This window comes from Vulpes lagopus, chromosome 4, assembly GCF_018345385.1.
Source record: "Vulpes lagopus strain Blue_001 chromosome 4, ASM1834538v1, whole genome shotgun sequence".
Lineage (NCBI taxonomy): Eukaryota > Metazoa > Chordata > Mammalia > Carnivora > Canidae > Vulpes > Vulpes lagopus.
This window is the reverse complement of record NC_054827.1, coordinates 89,772,720-89,792,168: the sequence shown is the minus strand read 5'-3', so window position 1 is coordinate 89,792,168 and position 19,449 is coordinate 89,772,720. Positions and strand designations below refer to the sequence as shown.

The 19,449-nt window shown below is 45.6% G+C and overlaps 2 protein-coding genes across 2 annotated transcripts; one reads left to right on the top strand and one right to left on the bottom strand.

The window, feature by feature from the left end:
* Nucleotides 1-452: 452 nt before the first annotated feature.
* On the bottom strand, nucleotides 453-2,330 carry LOC121488642 (translation initiation factor IF-2-like). The gene is made up of 2 exons (XM_041750981.1): nucleotides 1,660-2,330; nucleotides 453-765 (listed from the first exon to the last, which is right to left on the bottom strand). Exons 1-2 carry the CDS (start codon nucleotides 2,054-2,056, stop codon nucleotides 752-754), a joined length of 411 nt encoding a protein of 136 aa, XP_041606915.1. The 5' UTR covers nucleotides 2,057-2,330; the 3' UTR covers nucleotides 453-751.
* F2RL1 (F2R like trypsin receptor 1) lies at nucleotides 1,205-17,929 on the top strand. The gene is made up of 2 exons (XM_041750980.1): nucleotides 1,205-1,406; nucleotides 14,077-17,929. Exons 1-2 carry the CDS (start codon nucleotides 1,325-1,327, stop codon nucleotides 15,186-15,188), a joined length of 1,194 nt encoding a protein of 397 aa, XP_041606914.1. The 5' UTR covers nucleotides 1,205-1,324; the 3' UTR covers nucleotides 15,189-17,929.
* The last annotated feature ends 1,520 nt before the right edge of the window (nucleotides 17,930-19,449 follow it).

Here is a 19,449-nt window from a genome sequence, read left to right as displayed (position 1 = left end):
AATTGGTTAAGCATCTGCGTTAGGCCAGCTCATGATCCCAGGCTCCCTGCAGAGCCCGGGCTCCAGAGCCGGAGCCCGGGGCCTGCTCCTCCCTCTGCTTGCTGCTTCCCCTGCTTATGCTCCCTGCTAAATAAAGAAAATCTTTTTAAAAAGAAAGAAAAGAAAAAAGAGGCGGCCATAGACTAGATATTAAATGTGGGGAGCGTTTATAAACTGTGCCTAGCCAGCGGTTTAGCGCCGCCTGCAGCCCAGGGCATGATCCTGGAGACCCTGGATCCAGTCCCACATCGGGCTCTCTGCATGGAGCCTGCTTCTCCCTCTGCCTGTGTCTCTGCCTCTCTCTGTCTCTATGAATAAATAAATAAAATCTTAAAAAAAAAAAATAAACTGTGCCTATAAACTGCATAACTGTGAGCAATTTACCCTGCCTTTCTAAACTCCATTTCCTCATCTGTAAAATGGCAATAATGAGCATACACGTAATGCGCAGTTCGCTGTTAGGATTAAATTAGTTCCAAGTCATTAGCTCTTGGTACTTAACGTGGCTGTCCCAACTAACACCTCCCTGCTGCATCTCACGGAAGAGGAAATGAGCCCGGAAGGTGGTGAAGCGGCTTGTTCGAGGTGGCAGCTAGTTCACGGGGAGCGGAAACGTAATTCCAGATTCTCCGCCTCTCACCCCTGGCCGGACCCTCCTTCCTGCTCCCCACGGCCTGGTCGGTCTCCGCAGCCACCGTCTTGCCTCTGCAGGTTAAGAACTCATCCCTTAAAAAAAAAAAAAAAATCCAACAACTCGCGGCTCATCCCCCAGTGCCCGCTGCACCGGGGAGCCTCTACCAATTACCAACGACCAAGTCCCTGAGCTCGGGCCGGCTTTTTGCCGTTTAGCAAAGGGGAGGGGAAGGGACGGCGACCCCGGGTCCCCAGGAGTGATTAAAGGGTAAGGGTGGTTCTAGGAGTGGCCGAGTCTACAGGAACGCGGGGTCCCACGTTCCTGCCGGGTGCGTCCCGACGCGGCTACTTCAGCGGCCCCCCCGCCCCTGCTCCCCCACTGGGCTCCCCCTCCCCCTGGGGGCTCCCCTCCCCCCGCGGCCGTGCACCTGCAGTGCGTGGGCGGGAGCGCCGCGAGCCCCCCCCCGGCCGGGGGCGGGGGCGGGGCCGGGGCCGGGGCGGGGCCGAGTGCAGGTGCGCCCGGAGGCTCGGGTTTCACTGAAACTTCTGGTCTCGGGGAGCGGCGCGCAGGCTGGGACTGCGGCCGGTGAGACCGGCGAGGCGGGCGGAGCGGCGGCGACCCCGGGCCCGGCCGGCGGCGGGCAGCAGGAGGATGCGAAGCGTGCGCGCCGCGCGGCTGCTGGGGGTGGCCGTCCTGCTGGCGGCCGCTGTCCCCGGCAGTGGCAGCGTGCAAGGTGAGCAGCTGCGTGGGGAGGGCCCCTGCGGCTAAGGAGCCGGGGCTGCACCCGGGCAGGTGCGCGCAGGGCATCCCCTCCCGGAGTCGCGGGCCGAGCGGCGGGCGCGGGCGCGGGGAGGGGAGGGGAGCGGAGCGGAGGGGCGCTCGCCGCCGGCGCGATCCAAGGGCCTGAGGCCTCAGCGTCCCGGCCCCGGGGCCCCTGGGCGTCGGCGGGTGCAGCGCGGGGGGAGCCCGAGGCCCGGGGCGCCCACCTCGCCTCCTGCGACCCCCTTTTCCGCCCTTGGAACCTCCTCCTCGGGGTGCGCGGAGCTGCTGGCGCGGGGGCACGGTCCGGGGCAGGGCGCACCGCCGGGCGGGGCCTCGAGCTGGAGGCGCTCGGGCGTCCGGCGAGTTACAGGTGGAACCTTCTTGGGCCTCTCGTTCGGCCGGGAGACCTTGGCCCTGCGCCTCCGTCCGCGGTGCCTCGGCGCCCAGGTGCGTGTGCCCGGGCCGCCTGCGGGGCGGGGCTCGGGGGGCGCGGGGCGGGGCCGCCGACAGGTGCGCGGCCCCTTGGGCAGCCGGGGTACCCTGAGGACCGAGGTTCTCGTTTCCCTGCGAAGTTTGCTGACCTGCTGTAAAAAGGCAGTTCCTCGCCTTTATCTTCTTCATAAAAGCACTGTAAAACGGCAAGTCACTGTCGATTCGAATGAGACCGCAGAATGTGGTTCTTTTCCCTCCGGAGGTGAACGGCTGCTGTAGGTGCTGCGTGCCCTGGACCGGCCGGCCTGAGGGGGAAGGCGTTCGTTTGTGCCGAACGCTCTTCGTTTGGCCTTTGCCTTTTAAAGTTGGAAACGTGAAATTCGGAGGTGAAGCTAAGTATGTGCACACATTTAAGAAAATACGCAGGTGTAGGGGATCCCTGGGTGGCGCAGCGGTTTAGCGCCTGCCTTTGGCCCAGGGTGTGATCCTGGAGTCCCGGGATCGAGTCCCACGTCGGGCTCCTGGCATGGAGCCTGCTTCTCCCTCCTCCTGTGTCTCTGCCTCTCTCTCTCTATGTCTATCATTAATAAGTAAGTAAGTAAATAAATAAATCTTAAAAAAAAAAAAAAAGAAAATATGCAGGTGTAGATGATGCTTCTCTGATTCAGGCGGCTCCCTGGGGAGGCTGGCCCTGAGTATCTGGCTGGTGGTTGTTTACAAATTGATGGGGCTGGGGGCGGGGGACGGGAGCACTGATTCCTGAAGAATATGTTCAACTTGTTTAACAACAACAAAAAAATCAAGTTACTTGTTAACTGGAACTATTTAATATTACACCTTAAGAGCTTTTTTTCTCCACATACTTTTGTTCCGGTTGCATGGCAACTTCCCCAAATGGGTGAGTTACATGACAGACTTAAGGTAGATGGAGCTTTCCCCCCAGTTTGAAACTAGATTGACTATATGATTAAGAAACAGAGCATCTCCGAGTTTTTCTGCCCCTTAGCATACCTTTTTGCTCATCCGCTTTTAGCTTGACCCTTACACAGGCGCCTCAGTGTGCTGCAGGGCAAATACTACCTTTGATTTTCTTTCCCGTCTTTTTTGGATCTCACCCAGAAGACTTAGAATACCCCCTTCTCATCTTACAGATGGGGGCCCCTGAATTGGGGGTGGGAGCAAGGAAAACACTCTATCAGACCACATACCCATTCCTGCCCCAACAGTAACTGATAAGTATTTCTGTGTGTGTGTGTGTGTGTGTTTTTTTTTTTTTCTCATTTATTCATGAGACACAGAGAGAGACTGAGAGACAGAGACACAGGCAGAGGGAGAAGCAGGCTCCATGCAGGGAGCCCGATGTGGGACCTGATCCTGGGCCTCCAGGATCACACCCTGGGCGCTAATCCGCTGAGCCACCCAGGCATCCCAGTTTTTGTGTTCATATGTTTGATCCCTCTCCCTACTAGATCGTAAACTCTGGGAGGCCAGGGCCCTAGGGTCATCTCCGTCACCATGGTCCAGCAGTTTCACTCTCTAAAGGACCTCAGTAAATACTGAATGAGGAATGAAGTGAGTGGACTTGCCTAGAGTGGCCGCGTAGGGGGGTGGCAGTTGGGCATTTATGTGAGCTCATTTTAGGCACTTGCTTCTTTCTGCCATGTTGTCACAAGCCTGGGAAGTCCCCCACGATGCATTCTATTTTTCTTTTGGAGACTCAAGCTTCTTTTTTTTTTTTTAAGGATGATTTTTTTAAAAAGGTTTTATTTAGGGATCCCTGGGTGGCGCAGCGGTTTGGCGCCTGCCTTTGGCCCAGGGCGCGATCCTGGAGACCCGGGATCGAATCCCACATCGGGCTCCCGGTGCATGGAGCCTGCTTCTCCCTCTGCCTGTGTCTCTGCCTCTCTCTCTCTCTCTCTCTCTGTGACTATTATAAATAAATTAAAAAAAAAAAAAAGGTTTTATTTATTTGAGAGAGAGAGCATGCAAGCCAGAGCCAGGGGGAGAGGCCCAGGCAGAGGTGGAGAGAAAAGCAGAGGGAAAAGCAGACTCCTGCTGAGCAGGGAGCCCACAGGGAGGCTCCAGCCAGGAGCCCTGGGACGTGACCTGAGCCAAAGGCGGAGGCTTAATGGGCTGAGGCACCCAGGCACCCCAGAGACTGAAACTTCTGTTCCCTTTGTCATTGATTAAGAATTGTACAAGTAGTATGTGAGCTAGACAAGCTCTGTGAGAGCAATATGAGCACCATTGCGGGGAGGGGCAGAGGGAGAGGGAGAGAGAATCCTAAGCAGCCTCCCCACAAAACTTTTTTGAAAAAGGGAAGTTTAATTAAATCACTTTCAGTACTTGGGGCTCCTGGGTGGCTCAGTGGGTTAAGTGCCCAACTCTTGATCTCAGCTCAGGTCTTGATCTCAGCATCAGGAGTTCATGCCCTGGTTTGGGATCCATGCTGGATGTGGATCCTACTTTAAAAAAAAAAAAAATCATTTTCAGTACCCAAAATAAACCACTGCTGGCATTTTGGTTTGTATCCTTTCCCGTGCTTTCATACATCCAGTCATTAAAATATGTACTTAAAACATAGAAAAAAAATTTTTAAGATTTTATTTATTTATTCATGAGAGACACAGAGAAGAGAGAGAGGCAGAGACACAGGCAGAGGGAGAAGCAGGCTCCCTGCATGGAGCCTGACGTGGGACCCGATCCCGGGCCTCCAGGATCACACCCTGGGCCGAAGGCGGTGCTAAACCACTGAGCCACCGGGGCTGCCCAAAACAGAAAATTTTTTTGTGAAGTGCCTGGGTGGCTTCATCTGTTAAGCTGTGGACTCTTGGTTTTGATCTCACGGATGGAAGGATGAAACCCTGCCTCTTGCTCCTGCCGCCCTCCATGGGCATCCTCTCTCAAATAAATAAATAAATCTTAAAAAAATATTTTTGTATACTATTGGATTATAGAAACATCAGTATCATGTCAGTAAATATAAAACATCTTTTTAAAAATATTTTATTTATTTATGTATTTATGTATTTATGTATTTATTTATTTATTTATTTATGAGTGCACCTGCCTGCTGGCTGTGCTTGGAAGGAAGCAGAGGGGGAGGGAGAGGGACAAACAGACTCTGCACTGAGCACAGAACCCCACCCTGGGCTCAATCCCAGGACTCTAGATCATGACCTGAGCCAAAAATAAGAGTCAGTCGCTTCACTGAGCCACCAGGCGCCCCTAAATATGAAACACTTTTTTTTTTAAGATTTTTAATTTATTTATTCATAGAGATAGAGAGAGAGAGAGAGGCAGAGACACTGGCAGAGGGAGAAGCAGCTCCATGCAGGGAGCCCCATGTGGGACTCGATCCCGGGACCCCAGGATCACTCCCTGAGCCAAAGGCAGACGCTCAACTGCTGAGCCACCCAGATGTCCCAATATGAAACATTTTAAAACTCTACAACATGTAATAGGAAGATTTCTCATAATTTTTAAAGTAATCTTCTGTGAATAGGCACATGGGTTATTTCCAGTGTTATGTAAGAAGAGAGAATACTGTAATGAATGGGAAGATGAGACTCTACGTAAGTGTTTGGTTTCTTGCTTGCCTCGTGCATAGTTACCAGTTAACCTGGATAGATGGCGTTTTGGAGAAGTCTGTGTTTGACCACCTTATGGTTTTATTAGCTAGGCAAGTGTTGAGAAGAAAACAGTTCATCCTGAAAGAACACATGAAAATTTGCTAATGTATACCTAGGGAGGGGTCTCTGGTAATTGAAGCTTTTAATTTTCAGTCTGTGTTCCCACAGGTTGGAAGCAAATAGATTTGGGGTGAGGGGATCCTAGGGAAAAGGATACAAGAGGAGAGATGCAAAGTACTTGGTTTGATGGGGAGGGTGGACCACAGAAGGATGCTTAAAATAACAAGTAGTAGTTTTAAGATTTATATACTTAGTTATTTTAGAAAGTAGAGGGAGGAGAGGTAGAGAGAGGGAAAGAGAGAATCTGGAGCAGGATCCCAGATGAGCACGGAGCCTGATCTCACAACCCTGAGACCGTGACCTGAGCTAAAGCCAAGAGCCAAATGCTCCATTGACTGAGCCACTCAGGTGCCCTACAAGTAGTAGTTTTAAAGTTAAGAGTTTTCCATACATTTCTCCCAAAAGTTGCATGAATCAGAAGTGTTTTAAAACAGCGAAAATCCCCCATTCTCTCTCCAGTCCCAATAGACTTTCATGCACAAATATGTATATTTTGTAACAATAGAAGGATTTTATTATATACACTCTGTGACAGTTTTTATTTTTTTTTTACCTTTACCTGCTCAAGGTCAGCATAGGGCAGTCTTTCCATACTTTTATTTTTTTTATTTTTAAAAAAGATTTTATTTACTCATAGAGACACAGAGAAAGAGGCTGAGACACAGGCGGAGAAGTAGGCTCCACCCAGAGAGCCCGACTGGGACTTGATCCAGGGTCTCCAGGATCACGCCCTGGGCTGCAGGCGGCGCTAAACCGCTGCGCCACTGGGGCTGCCCTTTCCATACTTTTATAGGGGGAATATTATTCATTGTAGACGTGTCCTAAGTTTTTGAACTAATCTCCATATTAATTAATTAATTAATTTTAAATAATCTCTGTGCCCTAAATGGGGCTTGGACTCACGACTTAGAGATCAAGAGTTGCATGCTCTACCAACTGAGCTAGCCCGGCACCCCAAACTAGTCTCCTTCTTAATGGTTGTTGAGACTAACATTTTTGTGTTATTATGATAAAGAATGTTGTGGTAAACATTCTTGTACATACTGTATTTCTGTGCACTTTAACTAGTATATATGCAGGGCACATTCTTTTACGTAAATTGATAGATCCTGGGGCAAGTACACTTAATTTTGATGTTTTGCCAAATTGGCCTCCCAAAAGATCATACCAATTTACACTCCCTTGACAAAGAAATCCAAACAATATAGAGGCTTGTGAAGTTAGAAAGAAAGAAAGAAAGAAAGAAAGAAAGAAAGAAAGAAAGAAAGAAAGAAAGAAAGAAAGAATCTCTCTTCCCCATTCTTTTTACTCCACAGAGATGGCGATTTATAGTTTGGTGGATAGCCTTCTAAATTTCAGATTTTGCATATACATTATAATTTTTTTATACAGATGGAAGCATATTGTTCTGCCCGTTGGTTTTTTCAATTGATTGTAGTTATCCTTGCATTTCAGTATTCTTGGATAGTAAGTACAATGTCTACTATTAAGTTAGGAATAGTGGCTGATGAACATTGCCTATTGCCTATTTCCTGTTTGCAGTGAGGGTGGAGGATGCTGCCTTGAGTATCAGTAGGTATATATTCTGTATACTTGGGCAAATATTGGGGATTACAGCCCATGAATGGGAATGCTTTTATGCCCAGTACTTTATATGTGTTCACAATTCATATGTGCATTTAATTTTTCCTCACTATGAAATAGAAATGGTTTTGTCTGGTGGCTCAGTTGTTTGATGGTCTGAGTCTTGGTTTTAGATTGGGCCATGATCTCAAGGTCAGGATTGTGGGATTGAGCCCCCCATCCCACAGCACAGACTCTTCTTGAGATTCTCTCCCTTTCCATCTCCCTCCCCTGGCTCACTCGAATTCCTGCTCCCACATTCTCTCTCCATTTCTCTATCTCCAACAAATCAGTAAAATGAATGAATGAATGAATGAAAGAAAGAAAGAAACAAGAAAAGAAAAGAAAAGAAAAGAAAAGAAAAGAAAAGAAAAGAAAAGAAACAAGAGAGAAAAGAAAAGGAAAAAGAAAAAGAGCACCTGAGTGGCTCATTTGGTTAAGCATCTGCCTTCATCTCAGGTCATGATCCCAGAGTCCTGGGATTGACCCCAGGTCAGGCTCCCTCCTCAGGGGGTATGCTTCTCTCTCTCCTGCCTGTTGCTCTGCCTGCTTGTGTTCACCCTCTCTGTGTCAAATAGATAAATATCTTTTTTAAAGCATTTCTTGCCCCCCCCCTTATCTTAGTAGTCTTATTTATTTATTTATTTATTTATTTATTTATTTATTTTTAATTTTTCTTTATTTATGATAGTCACACACAGAGAGAGAGAGAGAGACGCAGAGACATAGGCAGAGGGAGAAGCAGGCTCCATGCACCGGGAGCCTGACATGGGATTCGATCCCGGGTCTCCAGGATCGCGCCCTGGGCCAAAGGCAGGCGCCAAACCACCGCACCACCCAGGGATCCCCGTATTCTTATTTAAAATAGATTTTGATCTCTTTTCATGAACCTTCCTGACCTGATATGTGCTTTTTACCAGGGAGATTTTTAAACATGTGAAAGTAGATTATAGTGAATCCCATGTACCCCACACTCGGGCTCAATAATTATGCCCTAACTTCCTGCCTTCCTCCCTGTGATATTTGTTAACAGCTTTATTAAGACTTAATTTTTAAAAATATGTTATTTATTTTTTCATAAGACACACAGAGGCAGAGCTATAGGCAGAGGGAGAAGCAGGCTCCCCATGAGGAGCCTGACGCAGGACTCAATCCCAGGATCCCAGTATGACACCCTGAGGCAAAGGCAAACGCCCAGCCGCTGAGCCACCCAGGTGCCCCTATTAAGATATAATTTGCACACCATACAATTCACCGACTTAAAGTCTACAATTCTGTAACTTTAAGAATATTTACAGAGCTGTTTATTCATCACCACAGTCAACTTTAGAACATTATTATTACCCCAAAAGAATGCCCCACCTCACCCTCCCTACCCCTTTAGTAATCTCTCCCTAAAGTGCCCCATTCCCCAGCTCCTAACAGCAAATATTCTACTTTCTATCTATGGATTTGACTATTCAGGGCATTTAATGTAAATGAAATCATACAATATATGTTCCTTTGTGACTGGCTTCTTTTACTTAGTATAGTCAAGGTTCATCCATATTGGAGCATATATCAGTATTTTTTTTTTAAAGATTTTATTTATTTATTAATGAGACCACAGAGAGAGGCAGGAGACATAGAAGGAGAAGCAGGCTCCCTGCAGGGAGCCTGATGTGAGACTCAATCCCAGGACCCCAGGGTCACATCCTGAACTGAAGGCAGACAGACGGTCGGTCAACCACTGAGCCACCCAGGTGCCCCTGTATCAGTACTTTTTTTTATTGCCAATGAATATTCCATTATATGCATATATAGCATTTTGCTTATCCATTCATCAGTTGATGAACTTTTGGATTTTTTCTACTTTTATTTTTAAGTGATCTCTTTACCCAATGTGGGGCTTGAACTCATAATCCCAAACAAGAGTCACATACTCTACTGACTGAGCCAACAAGGCACCCCGTTGGTTGTTTCCACTTTTTGATGCTTATGAATAGTGCTGTGTACATTCACGTACATGTTTTTGTGTAGACATGTGTTTTTATTTGTCTTCAGTCTTTACTAGGAGTAGGAATCACTAGCCTATCTGGCAACTCTATGTTCAGCCATTTGAGGAACTGCCAGATTATTTTCCATAGCGACTGCATCATTTTATGTTCCCACCATCTGAAGATACCAATCCTTGTGTTATTTTGAAATAAATCCAGATATAATTTCATCTTAAGATATTTCAGTATGTATTCATAAAAGATGAAATTTTCTTTATCAAACATAACCACTTATAATAATTAACAATCAAATATTCAATGTTCAACTCATAAATGTCATAAGTACTATGTTTTTAATTTAAAATTTAAAAAGGTTTTATTTATTCTTGTTTTTTAAAGATTCTATTTATTTATTCATGAGATACAGAGAGGGGGAGAGACACAGGTAGAGGGAGAAGCAGGCTCCCCAAAAGGAGCCCGATGTGGGACCTGATGCCTGGACCCCAGGATCCCGCCCTGAGCCAAAGGCAGACGCTCAACCGTTGGGCCAGCCAGGCGTCCGTTATGTATTTATTAGAGAGAGAGAGAGAATGAGCCGGGGGAGCAAGAGAGGGAGAGAGGATCTCAAGCAGACTCTGTGCTGAGCGTGTAATATTTAATGTGTCCTGTGGTCTCCTTTGTTTCCATTAACTTGGTGGCTGGATCCAGGTGCTTGATCAGATTCAGGTTTGTTGTGTTTTTGCAAAGTTGATGTGACGGGTGCTTCTTAGGCACACAAGCATTTTTGTGATGTTAGTAACTGGTGGATACCGATGCCTAGATTTTTCTCTTTTATAAAACAAGCTATATAATCTTTTTTTTTTTCCCATTAAAACAATTGAGTTTTCTCTGTAGTAATTCTAGAATCTTGGTGGCTCTGTCCCACACAAATGCAGGCTAACTCATTGAATTGGTCTCTGGTGGGCTATTTATGGGGTGGAGGACCCAGCTGGATGGCACAGTTCCACAGGACATAGTCCGTCAGTCACGCCCAGGGTGGGGCTCAGCGGTTGGGCATCTGCCTTCGGCTTGGGGTATGACCCTGGGGTCCCGGGATCAAGTCCCGCATCGGGCTCCCCCGTGGAGCCTGCTGCTCCCTCTGCCTGGGTCTCTGCCTCTTCTGGTGTCTCTCATGAATAAATAAAATATAAAAAAAAATAAAACTTTCTGTTTGAGAAGAAATGTTGTGTGGAGTTAGCATAGTTTGGTTGGTCTCGAGGTTTACACGGCGTGTAAACTCTGGTCAGGGCCTCAGGGTGCGACGTGGCGTAACGGTGAGATACCTGGATTCCAGAACAGACTGCTTGGTGTTGAATCCCGACTCCTGCCTGACAACTGCCCAACCTTGGGAAAGTTACTCCATTTCTTTGTGCGTCTGCTCATGGGTCTAAAATGATGATCTGGTAATAGTGGCTGCCTGCAAGGTTGTTGTGAAAGCGAAGTAGGTCACTACATGTAAAGTCTTGGAAGCAGCCGATGTTGCGCCCATGACGGGAGCCCCAGTAAGAGCACTTACTAGGATTAAGGGACTTTGATTTGGTGCAGCTGTGCTCCTGTCTTTGTGGCTTAGGTATGACCTGGATCAGGCCAGGGTGCTCAGGAAATGGGCAGGAGAGGTTGTGATTCCCTCGGCTGCCTTCAGTGGTGGGCCTCGCTGAGCTTCCTGACCCACCTCAGGTGCGTTGAGCACCTGCTCTATGTCCAGGGCTATGCCAGGGACTGTGAGAGTGAGAAAGAAGCTACTACACAAGCCTACAATTAACCTATAATCTCATATGGGGACCCTTGCCATTTGGGGCCTGGGGAGGGTTCCACAGACATGTCATCTGTCTGTTAAACAACTACAGCAACAACTGTAGCCTCTTGAAGTGCTTCAAAGCCGGTCACTCTGCTAACTGATGTTGAAAACCATGTAAGTGGGTCATGAAGTCAGTACAGAGGGTGGTGACTGGCTTTTTATAAAAATGAAACAGAATATAATAGAAAGTCTTAGAGGGTAGCTTGTATAATAAAGGCAGTTGTTTTGTGAGACTTTTTTTTCCATTATGGATAATATGAATTAGAACTGGGTGTTTCTTACTGTTTTAGTTTCAGTCAAGTATTTGAGACACATTATAATATATAGCAATATTTTATTATTTTTAATTAAAAAATAATTCATATATGTTTTAAAAAATTATAAAAGAAATTAGAACAAGAGACAGGTCTATCCTAAGTGTTTAGTTTCCTGTGGCTACTGTAACAATTGCCACAAGCTGGTGGCTTTATTTCCTTTTTTTAAAGATTTTATATATTTATTCATGAGAGACACACACAGAGGGAGAGGCAGAGAGAGAAGCAGGCTCCATGCAGGGAGCCCGACGTGGGACTCGATCCCGGGACTCCAGGATCATGCCCTGGGCCTGATCCCAGGCAGGTGCGCAACTGCTGAGCCACCCAGACATACCCCCTCACACACACACCTTTTTTTTTTTTTTTTTTAATTAAAGTGATAGCTTTATACAATAAAAATTTATTCACTCACAGTTTTGGGAGTCAGAAGTCTGAAATCAAGGTGTCAGCACCTCTGAAGGCTCTCGGGGAGAATCTGTTCCTTGTTTCCTCCAGCTTATTGTGGTTGTTGGTATTCCTTGGCATTCGTTGGCTTGTCCCTCAGCATTATTTCAACTTCTATCTCCATTTTCATACTGTTTTCTTCTTTCAGTCTTCTGTTTCTCTCAATTCTCCCTTTGCCGTTTCTCTCAATTCTCCCTTTGCCTTTCTCTTATAAAGACCCTTGTCATTGGATTTAGGGCCCACCCAGATAATCCAGAATGATTTTCTCATCTCAAGATCCTTAATTACATCTGCAAAGATCCTTTAAAAAAAAAAAAAAAGATTATTTATTTATTTACTTGAGAGTGCACACTCAGGAGTGCATGAGCAGGGGACAGGGCAGAGGGAGAGGGAGAGAGAATCTCAAGCAGACTCCCCATGGAGCACAGAGCCTGATGCAAGACTTAATCCCATGACCCTAAGATCATGACCTAAGCTGAAATCAAGAGTTGGATATTCAACTCTCTGAGCCACCCAGTTGCCCCCAAAAGATCTTTTTTCTAAACAAGGTAATGATCACAGATTCTAGGGATTAGGTCATGGACATCTCATTTTGGGAGCTACCTCTCAATCTACTACAGTAAACAAAAAATGAAGTACTGGCTTCCATACCCTTTATTCCTCTACCAAAGCTAACAGCCGTTAGTTCTTAACAAGAAAACCTCAAGAGAAGTGAACAGTCCTGCTGAACTTGGGTGCAAAGCTAGGAGAGGAAATGAGGAATGACTAAGCATAAAAATTATCAAATACACTCATGAGTAGTTTAACTCTCCCCCTGGCACGCTGTGATGCAATTTGCTATGTTTTCTCTGCGTGGTGAAGACACTCAGAATTCCTCAGAATTTGTGACATCAAGTTGTCCCTCATTTTCTTCTTCTTTTGTTTATTTATTTTTTTAAACAAGGGAATGTTTAAAGATTTCATTTATTTGAGAGAGAGCGAGCGAGCAAGACCAAGACAGAGAAGCAGGCTCCCCACTGAGCAGGGAGCCCGATACAGGGCTCCATCTCCAGACCCTGGGAATTGTGACTCAAGCTGAAGGCAGACATTTAACCAACTGAGCCACCGAGGCATGTAGTTAGGCAGGATGTAGGCTACATATGCCATTTGTTTGTGGTTCCTGAAGTTTAATGCAACTATGGTGATGATGACATAAAATGTTAAGCTTGTCCTGGTACTTGCTTGAAAGAGCACAAATTTGGGATCCCTGGGTGGCGCAGTGGTTTGGCGCCTGCCTTTGGCCCAGGGTGCGATCCTGGAGACCCGGGATCGAATCCCACGTCGGGCTCCCGGTGCATGGAGCCTGCTTCTCCCTCTGCCTGTGTCTCTGCCTCTCTGTCTCTCTCTCTCTCTCTCTGACTATCATAAATAAATAATAAAAAAAAATTAAAAAAAAAAAAGGAAGAGCACAAATTTGTCTGAACACAAATAGTACACTGACCCATTCAGTAACTCTGAGCCCAGACTTGCCTGCCAGCTGGCCTCCATAGGAAGGTTCCAGGAGGCCCACACAGAAGCAGGGGAATCCCTGCCCATGGCTTGCGCTCTTCTTGTGGGTGGAGAGGGAATGTCCCTTGTGCTCCTTGAAATCTTGCTATTTCAGACTTTGGAATTGGGAATGACTGATACGCCAAGCTGGATCCTGTGCCAGCCAGAGTGAGATAGATGGCCGTTATAACAACAGTTAGGAACTAATAACTGTGGGTAGTTTGTAAAAAATAAATTGAAATACTGTCAGGTTTTTTTGAGTCCTAGAAATCAATGTTCTATTTCACATGTACCCCACAACCTTCCTGTAAAAACAAACAAACAAACAAACAAAAAACCCCATTGTAAACAACAAAGAAATCAACAAAACCCATCATCCCATCACCCAAAGAAAGCACTTCTAAGCCTTTTATATACTCCTTCTGCTTTGTCTAAAGTACTTTTAGACAAAGATTTTATTTACTTATTTGAGAGAGAGAGAGAGAAGAAGAGCATGTGTAAGCAGGGGTGGGGAGGTGGAAGGAGAGGGAGCGAATCTCAAGCAGACTCGAAGCTGAGCGTGGAACAAGTGGGGCTCAATTTCATGACCCTGAGATCATGACCTCAGCTGAAACGAAGAGTCAGACACCTAACCAGCTGAACCACCCGGGTGCCCCAAAGTACGTTTATGTAAACAATTACTACTAAAAGATTGATCTCTCTACTGACGCTTGTCTGCTTTGCCTTTTTTGTATAGGAACCAATAGAACCTCTAAAGGAAGAAGTCTCATTGGTAAGACTGACAGCTCATCGCAGATCACTGGGAAAGGAGTTACAGTGGAACAAGGCTTTTCTGTGGATGACGTCTCTTCCTCCATCCTCACTGGAAAACTGACTACTGTCTTTCTCCCAACTGTCTACACAATTGTATTTATGGTTGGTTTGCCAAGCAACGGCATGGCTCTGTGGGTCTTTCTCTTCCGGACGAAGAAGAAGCACCCTGCTGTGGTGTACATGACCAACCTGGCCTTGGCAGACCTCCTTTCTGTGGTCTGGTTCCCGCTGAAGATCGCCTACCACATCCATGGCAACAACTGGGTTTATGGGGAAGCCCTTTGCAAGGTACTCATTGGCTTTTTCTATGGCAACATGTACTGCTCCATTCTCTTCATGACCTGCCTCAGTGTGCAACGGTATTGGGTCATCGTGAATCCCATCGTGCACCCCGCGAGGAAGGCAAACATCGCCTTGGGAGTCTCCCTGGGGATATGGCTGCTGATACTGCTGGTTACCATCCCCCTGTATGTCGTGAGGCAGACTGTGCACATTCCAGCCCTTAACATCACGACCTGCCATGATGTCTTACCTGAGGAAGTGTTGGTGGGGGACATGTTCAATTATTTCCTCTCTCTGGCCATTGGAGCCTTCCTATTCCCAGCCTGCCTCACGGCCTCTGCCTATGTGCTGATGATCAGAACACTCCGCTCTCCTGCTATGGATGAAAACTCGGGAAAGAAGAGGCAGAGGGCCATCAAGCTCATTGTCACTGTCCTGGCCATGTACCTGATCTGCTTTACCCCCAGTAACCTTCTGCTCGTGGTACATTATTTCATGATTAAAACCTGGAGCCAGAGCCATGTCTATGCCCTGTACATGGTGGCTCTCTGCCTGTCCACCCTTAACAGCTGCATTGATCCCTTCGTCTATTACTTTGTTTCACAAGACTTCAGGGACCACGTCAAGCACGCTCTCCTTTGTCGGAGTGTCCGTTCTGTCAGGCAGATGCAAGTATCCCTCACATCAAAGAAATTCTCCAGGAAATCCAGCTCTTATTCTTCAAGCTCAACCAGTGTCAAAACCTCTTACTGAGGTTTTTCAGCCCCTCTGTTACTGTCCAGGAGGCCTTGGAGCCTACTCACTGTGATGGGTGTGTTCCTGTTGCTCCCTAACCCAGTGGGTCTCCCCATGTACCACGTATATGTAGGACCTCTCAGGATTGCTAGAAGCTTCCCTGTTTCGTGGAGAAAGTCCCCCCCCCAATTAACAGAGATGTCAGTTTTAGAATTCCTCTACTCAGGTGCTCCCGGAAATGGAACTAAAAGAAGCAGACTTTTCAGAAGGTGGTGAAAAAACAGAAGCCCAGTGACTTGTAAAAACTAATGTTGGCAGGAAGACTCCGTTCTCAGCCATAACTACATTTCTTTTACATCCGGGCTCATTCACAGCCGTGTTAGAGCTTCCACGTTCCTCAGAGATGATCAGACCGATTGTACAGATGGGGCAAGTAAAGAGGTGAAGAAGCAACTCCGAGTCAGGGTAGCTTCCATTCCAACCAAGGGCAGCCAGTCCGATCTGCAGATTGGACCATGGACTTCCAGTGTTCAGTGGGTTCTCCTACCTCCTCTTGTTTAAAAATACAGGTTCATCAGACTCAGGAATGAGAGGGCTCAGGGTCCTCACTCAGGGCTGAGTCAGGAAACTATTTTAACAAGCCCCTGCTGCGTATGCTCCTGCACACCAAGGTTTGAGAACCACTGGTCTGGGTGCTGCTTCCACTTGACAAGGTGCCAGTGGAGAAGCAAACTGCTTTGTGTCTCTTTTATGTGTAGCTTGTAATAAGATCTGTTTATGGTCTCATTAGGACTTTCAGTTATTTATCAGTCCCTTGAACTTTTGTATGTATCCTTATCACTACAAAGAAAGTACATTGAAGATTTTAAGTGTGGAAATACAAATTTTGTGTGACTTTAAACTGACTCAGAATCTTCAGTTTGAGTTATAGATGGTTTCAAAGTAAGAATGGCATTTACCACTTGTTTTTCAGAATTGTAGTTGGATTATTTATTTATTGTCAGTTTTCTTCACTTGCTACAAATATGAAATTGTAATGCCTTCTCTGGGTTTGAACCACGTTCTAGAAAAGAATGCTAAAGAGATGTGATTTAAAATATATTTACAGGGTACTTTTCCAAACTGAATTTATGTAACTGTTGTATTTGTGATTTTTTGAAATAATCTTATCATAATGATTGATTTGTAGAAACATATGACCCCCCCCCCCTTTTTTTACGACTTATTTTTGAGTTGTATGTTTTGTAGGGTTTTTTTGAGGGAGAGTATGGGAGAAGGGAAGCCTCAGCATCATTCCTATAAAAAGAAATATGCTCACACCATACTTCTTAGATGAATATGGCCATGCAGTACATATTGCTTCATATTTGTTTTCATTTAACATTTCAGAATTTTTTTCCCTTCTGTGTCTATAGGCTGACCTCCATTTTTAATAGATACAGACTTTAATTTGGGCGTATATTGTGATGCATTTAGTCATTTCCCTAGCAATGTCTCCTGAAGTGTCTCTCTCTCTCTCTCTCTCGTTATTAAAACAACATCTAGGGATGCCTGGGTGGCTCAGTGGTTGAGCGTGTGCCTGTGGCCCAGGGTGTGATCCCAGGGGCCCAGGATCGAGTCCCACATTGGGCTCCCTGCAAGGAGCCTGCTTCTCCCTCTGCCTGTATCTCTGCCTCTCTCTGTGTGTCTCTTATTAATAAATAAATCTTAAAAAATAAAAATAAAACATCTATACTGCATTAGACATCGGTGTAGACATCTTTGTGAGTATTTCTGTAGGATAAGTTCCTGGAAGTAGAATGACCAGGTCAAAAGTTAGATGACCACTCTAAATTTTGGTAACTCTTGCCAAATTACCTTCAGTAATTTATATATATAAAGATCTTATTTATTTATTTATTCATGAGAGACCGAGAGAGGCAGAAACAGAGGCAGAGCGAGAAGCAGGTTCCCTGCAGGGAGCCCAATGCAGGACCCGATCCTGGGCCCCTCGGATCAGGCCCTGGGCCACAGACAGACACTAAACCGCTGAGCTGCCCAGGGATCCCTGCTTCAGTAATTTATATTTCTACCAAAATAGTACATTTGCTCCTGTTTCCTGAAAAGCTCGTCCATTTGATCTGTCGATCTTTTATTCTTTTAATTTGTATTGAAGAAGCATAGCTTAGTGGTTAAGAGTGCAGCTCCTGAGCTGGCAGGCAGGAGTGACCTCTGACTCCATCATTTCTTGTTCTGTGAGCTAAGAAAAGATCCTTCCCTGTGCCCCTGAGAAAAGTCTCCTCATTTGTAAAATTAAGATAATGATATTTTCCTTATAGAGTTATGAGGATTAAATGTTCGGCACATTTATGCACTCATAAATACTACGTAGCACTGTGGCTGTCACTCTGACTGCTAATGACATTTCATTTCTGCTCTGTCCCCTGTCCCCTTTAGTGCCAGTTTACACCTTGTCTTCCCTTCCTGCTCTGCTCTGAGTCTCAGCAGGCTTAGGTTGTCTTCATCTTACAGGTAAGAAAGCAAAAGATGGTGGGCACAAAAGAAAAGGAAGAAAAGGAAGCAGAAGCAGATGGCTCACAAGGGCCCTGCAGGTGGTGTATGGACTGATGCAGTGGAAAAACTTATTTTGGTATATTTGCCATCTCTTTATCAGACATTTTTATGATACATGCTGGTATATTAAACTGAACAAGAACATATAAATAAAGATTTTCTTTCCTACCTATCTATGCCTATTCTCATTTCCCAAAGGAAACAAATTTTTATAATGACTTATCTAAAAAAACACCTATATATACAATACCTCTTAAGAAATACATGAATATATACATATGCATACATATGTTAACTCATAAATCCATTCATATGGATCTTCCTAATTACTTTAAAGTATTTTTTTAAAGACTTCATTGATTTATTTTAGAGTGAGAGCTCACACAATTGGGAGAGAGGGGTGGGGGGGAGAGAGAATCTTAAGCAGATTCTGGGCGGAGTACAGAGCCCCGCGTGGGCTCAATCTCATGACCCGAGTGGAAATCAAGAGTCTGACACTTAACCAACTGAGTCACCCAGGCGCCCCTTCCTCCTTATTTTTAACGACTGGATAGTATTCCATGTATGGATGATCATTATTTAGTTCCCTAAGGAAGAGGTTTGTTGTCGATGTTGGTTCATTTTTCATCAAATCTTTTCTTTTTAAAGATTTGTTTATTGGAGAGAAAGAGAGTGAGCATGTATGCATGTGAGTAGGCGGGGGAGGGGCAGAGGAGTGGGAGAGCGCATCCTCAAGCAGACTCCCTGCTAAGTATGGAGCTTCCTTCCCAAGGCCCATGAGATCATGACACGGGTGGAAACTGGGAGTTGGACACTTAACTAACTTAACTGAGCCACCCAAGCACCAGTGGGGTCCAAATTTTTAAAGCCATCAGCAAATTTTAATATTTTGCACTCCACTGGCTCCACTCAAATTAAGGGTCTTCTTAATTTGAAATCGAAAGTGGATTTGTGCCATCACTAAAGCTAAACTGCCTGGTTTGGAGTTGTCTTATGGATATTTCCTTGGTATCCTCTTTGTTGTTACTAGCAGCAATTTCAGACTAATTTCCTGGTTATCAAGATTTCATAAATCCTGAGGCAGTCATCTCATCAGTATGCATACTTGAGTGATTACAACTTTCTTCCTGGAATTTGAACTCATTGGAGGCCCTTGAGAGGATAGGACTATGTTACAGAATCAAAGGTAAAGTTTGTCACTGCTCCCCCAAGTCTTATTGATTAAAATTATGGTTCTGCAGAGTTTGGGTGTCTTTTAAGAGACAAATTTCTGATTCTACTAGTCAGAGGCATGTGTCATCCACCCCCAGTTCTGAAGAAAAAAAAACCTAGATCAAGTCCCACAAATTGTTTTTTTCAAGCCCGGGAACTTCACTGAGATCTATATAAATGGGAATGATAGGAGTCACTCACACCACACCTTGTCTTTACTGAAGGAGAGTCAGCTGGCTTGGGTGGGAGCTGCCCTTGCCTCCTCCAGTTGGTCATTCTGTGGGATATTTCTCAGTGTCTGTCTTTATTAGTGAGAAATTAGGCTCAGCTAGAGTTATAGGCCATCTCCTGCAGAAACCTCAGCCTGTGGCTCCGTGTCAAACTCCAGGCAAGCCACCAGCACCCAGCAGCAGCGTGAGTGGTTCATTTCTCTGTGCCACAATCAGCGACTGCACCATTATTGCTTATTATTATATTAAATGCAAATAATCAAATCAGGATTCCTGCATTAGTA

Coding starts and splice junctions, on each gene's coding strand:
- F2RL1 (XM_041750980.1), top strand. CDS start 1,325: ATGCGAAGCGTGCGCGCCGCGCGGCTGCTGGGGGTGGCCGTCCTGCTG. Junction 1,407..14,076: donor CGGCAGTGGCAGCGTGCAAG/GTGAGCAGCTGC, acceptor TTTTTTGTATAG/GAACCAATAGAACCTCTAAA.
- LOC121488642 (XM_041750981.1), bottom strand. CDS start 2,056: ATGAAGAAGATAAAGGCGAGGAACTGCCTTTTTACAGCAGGTCAGCAA.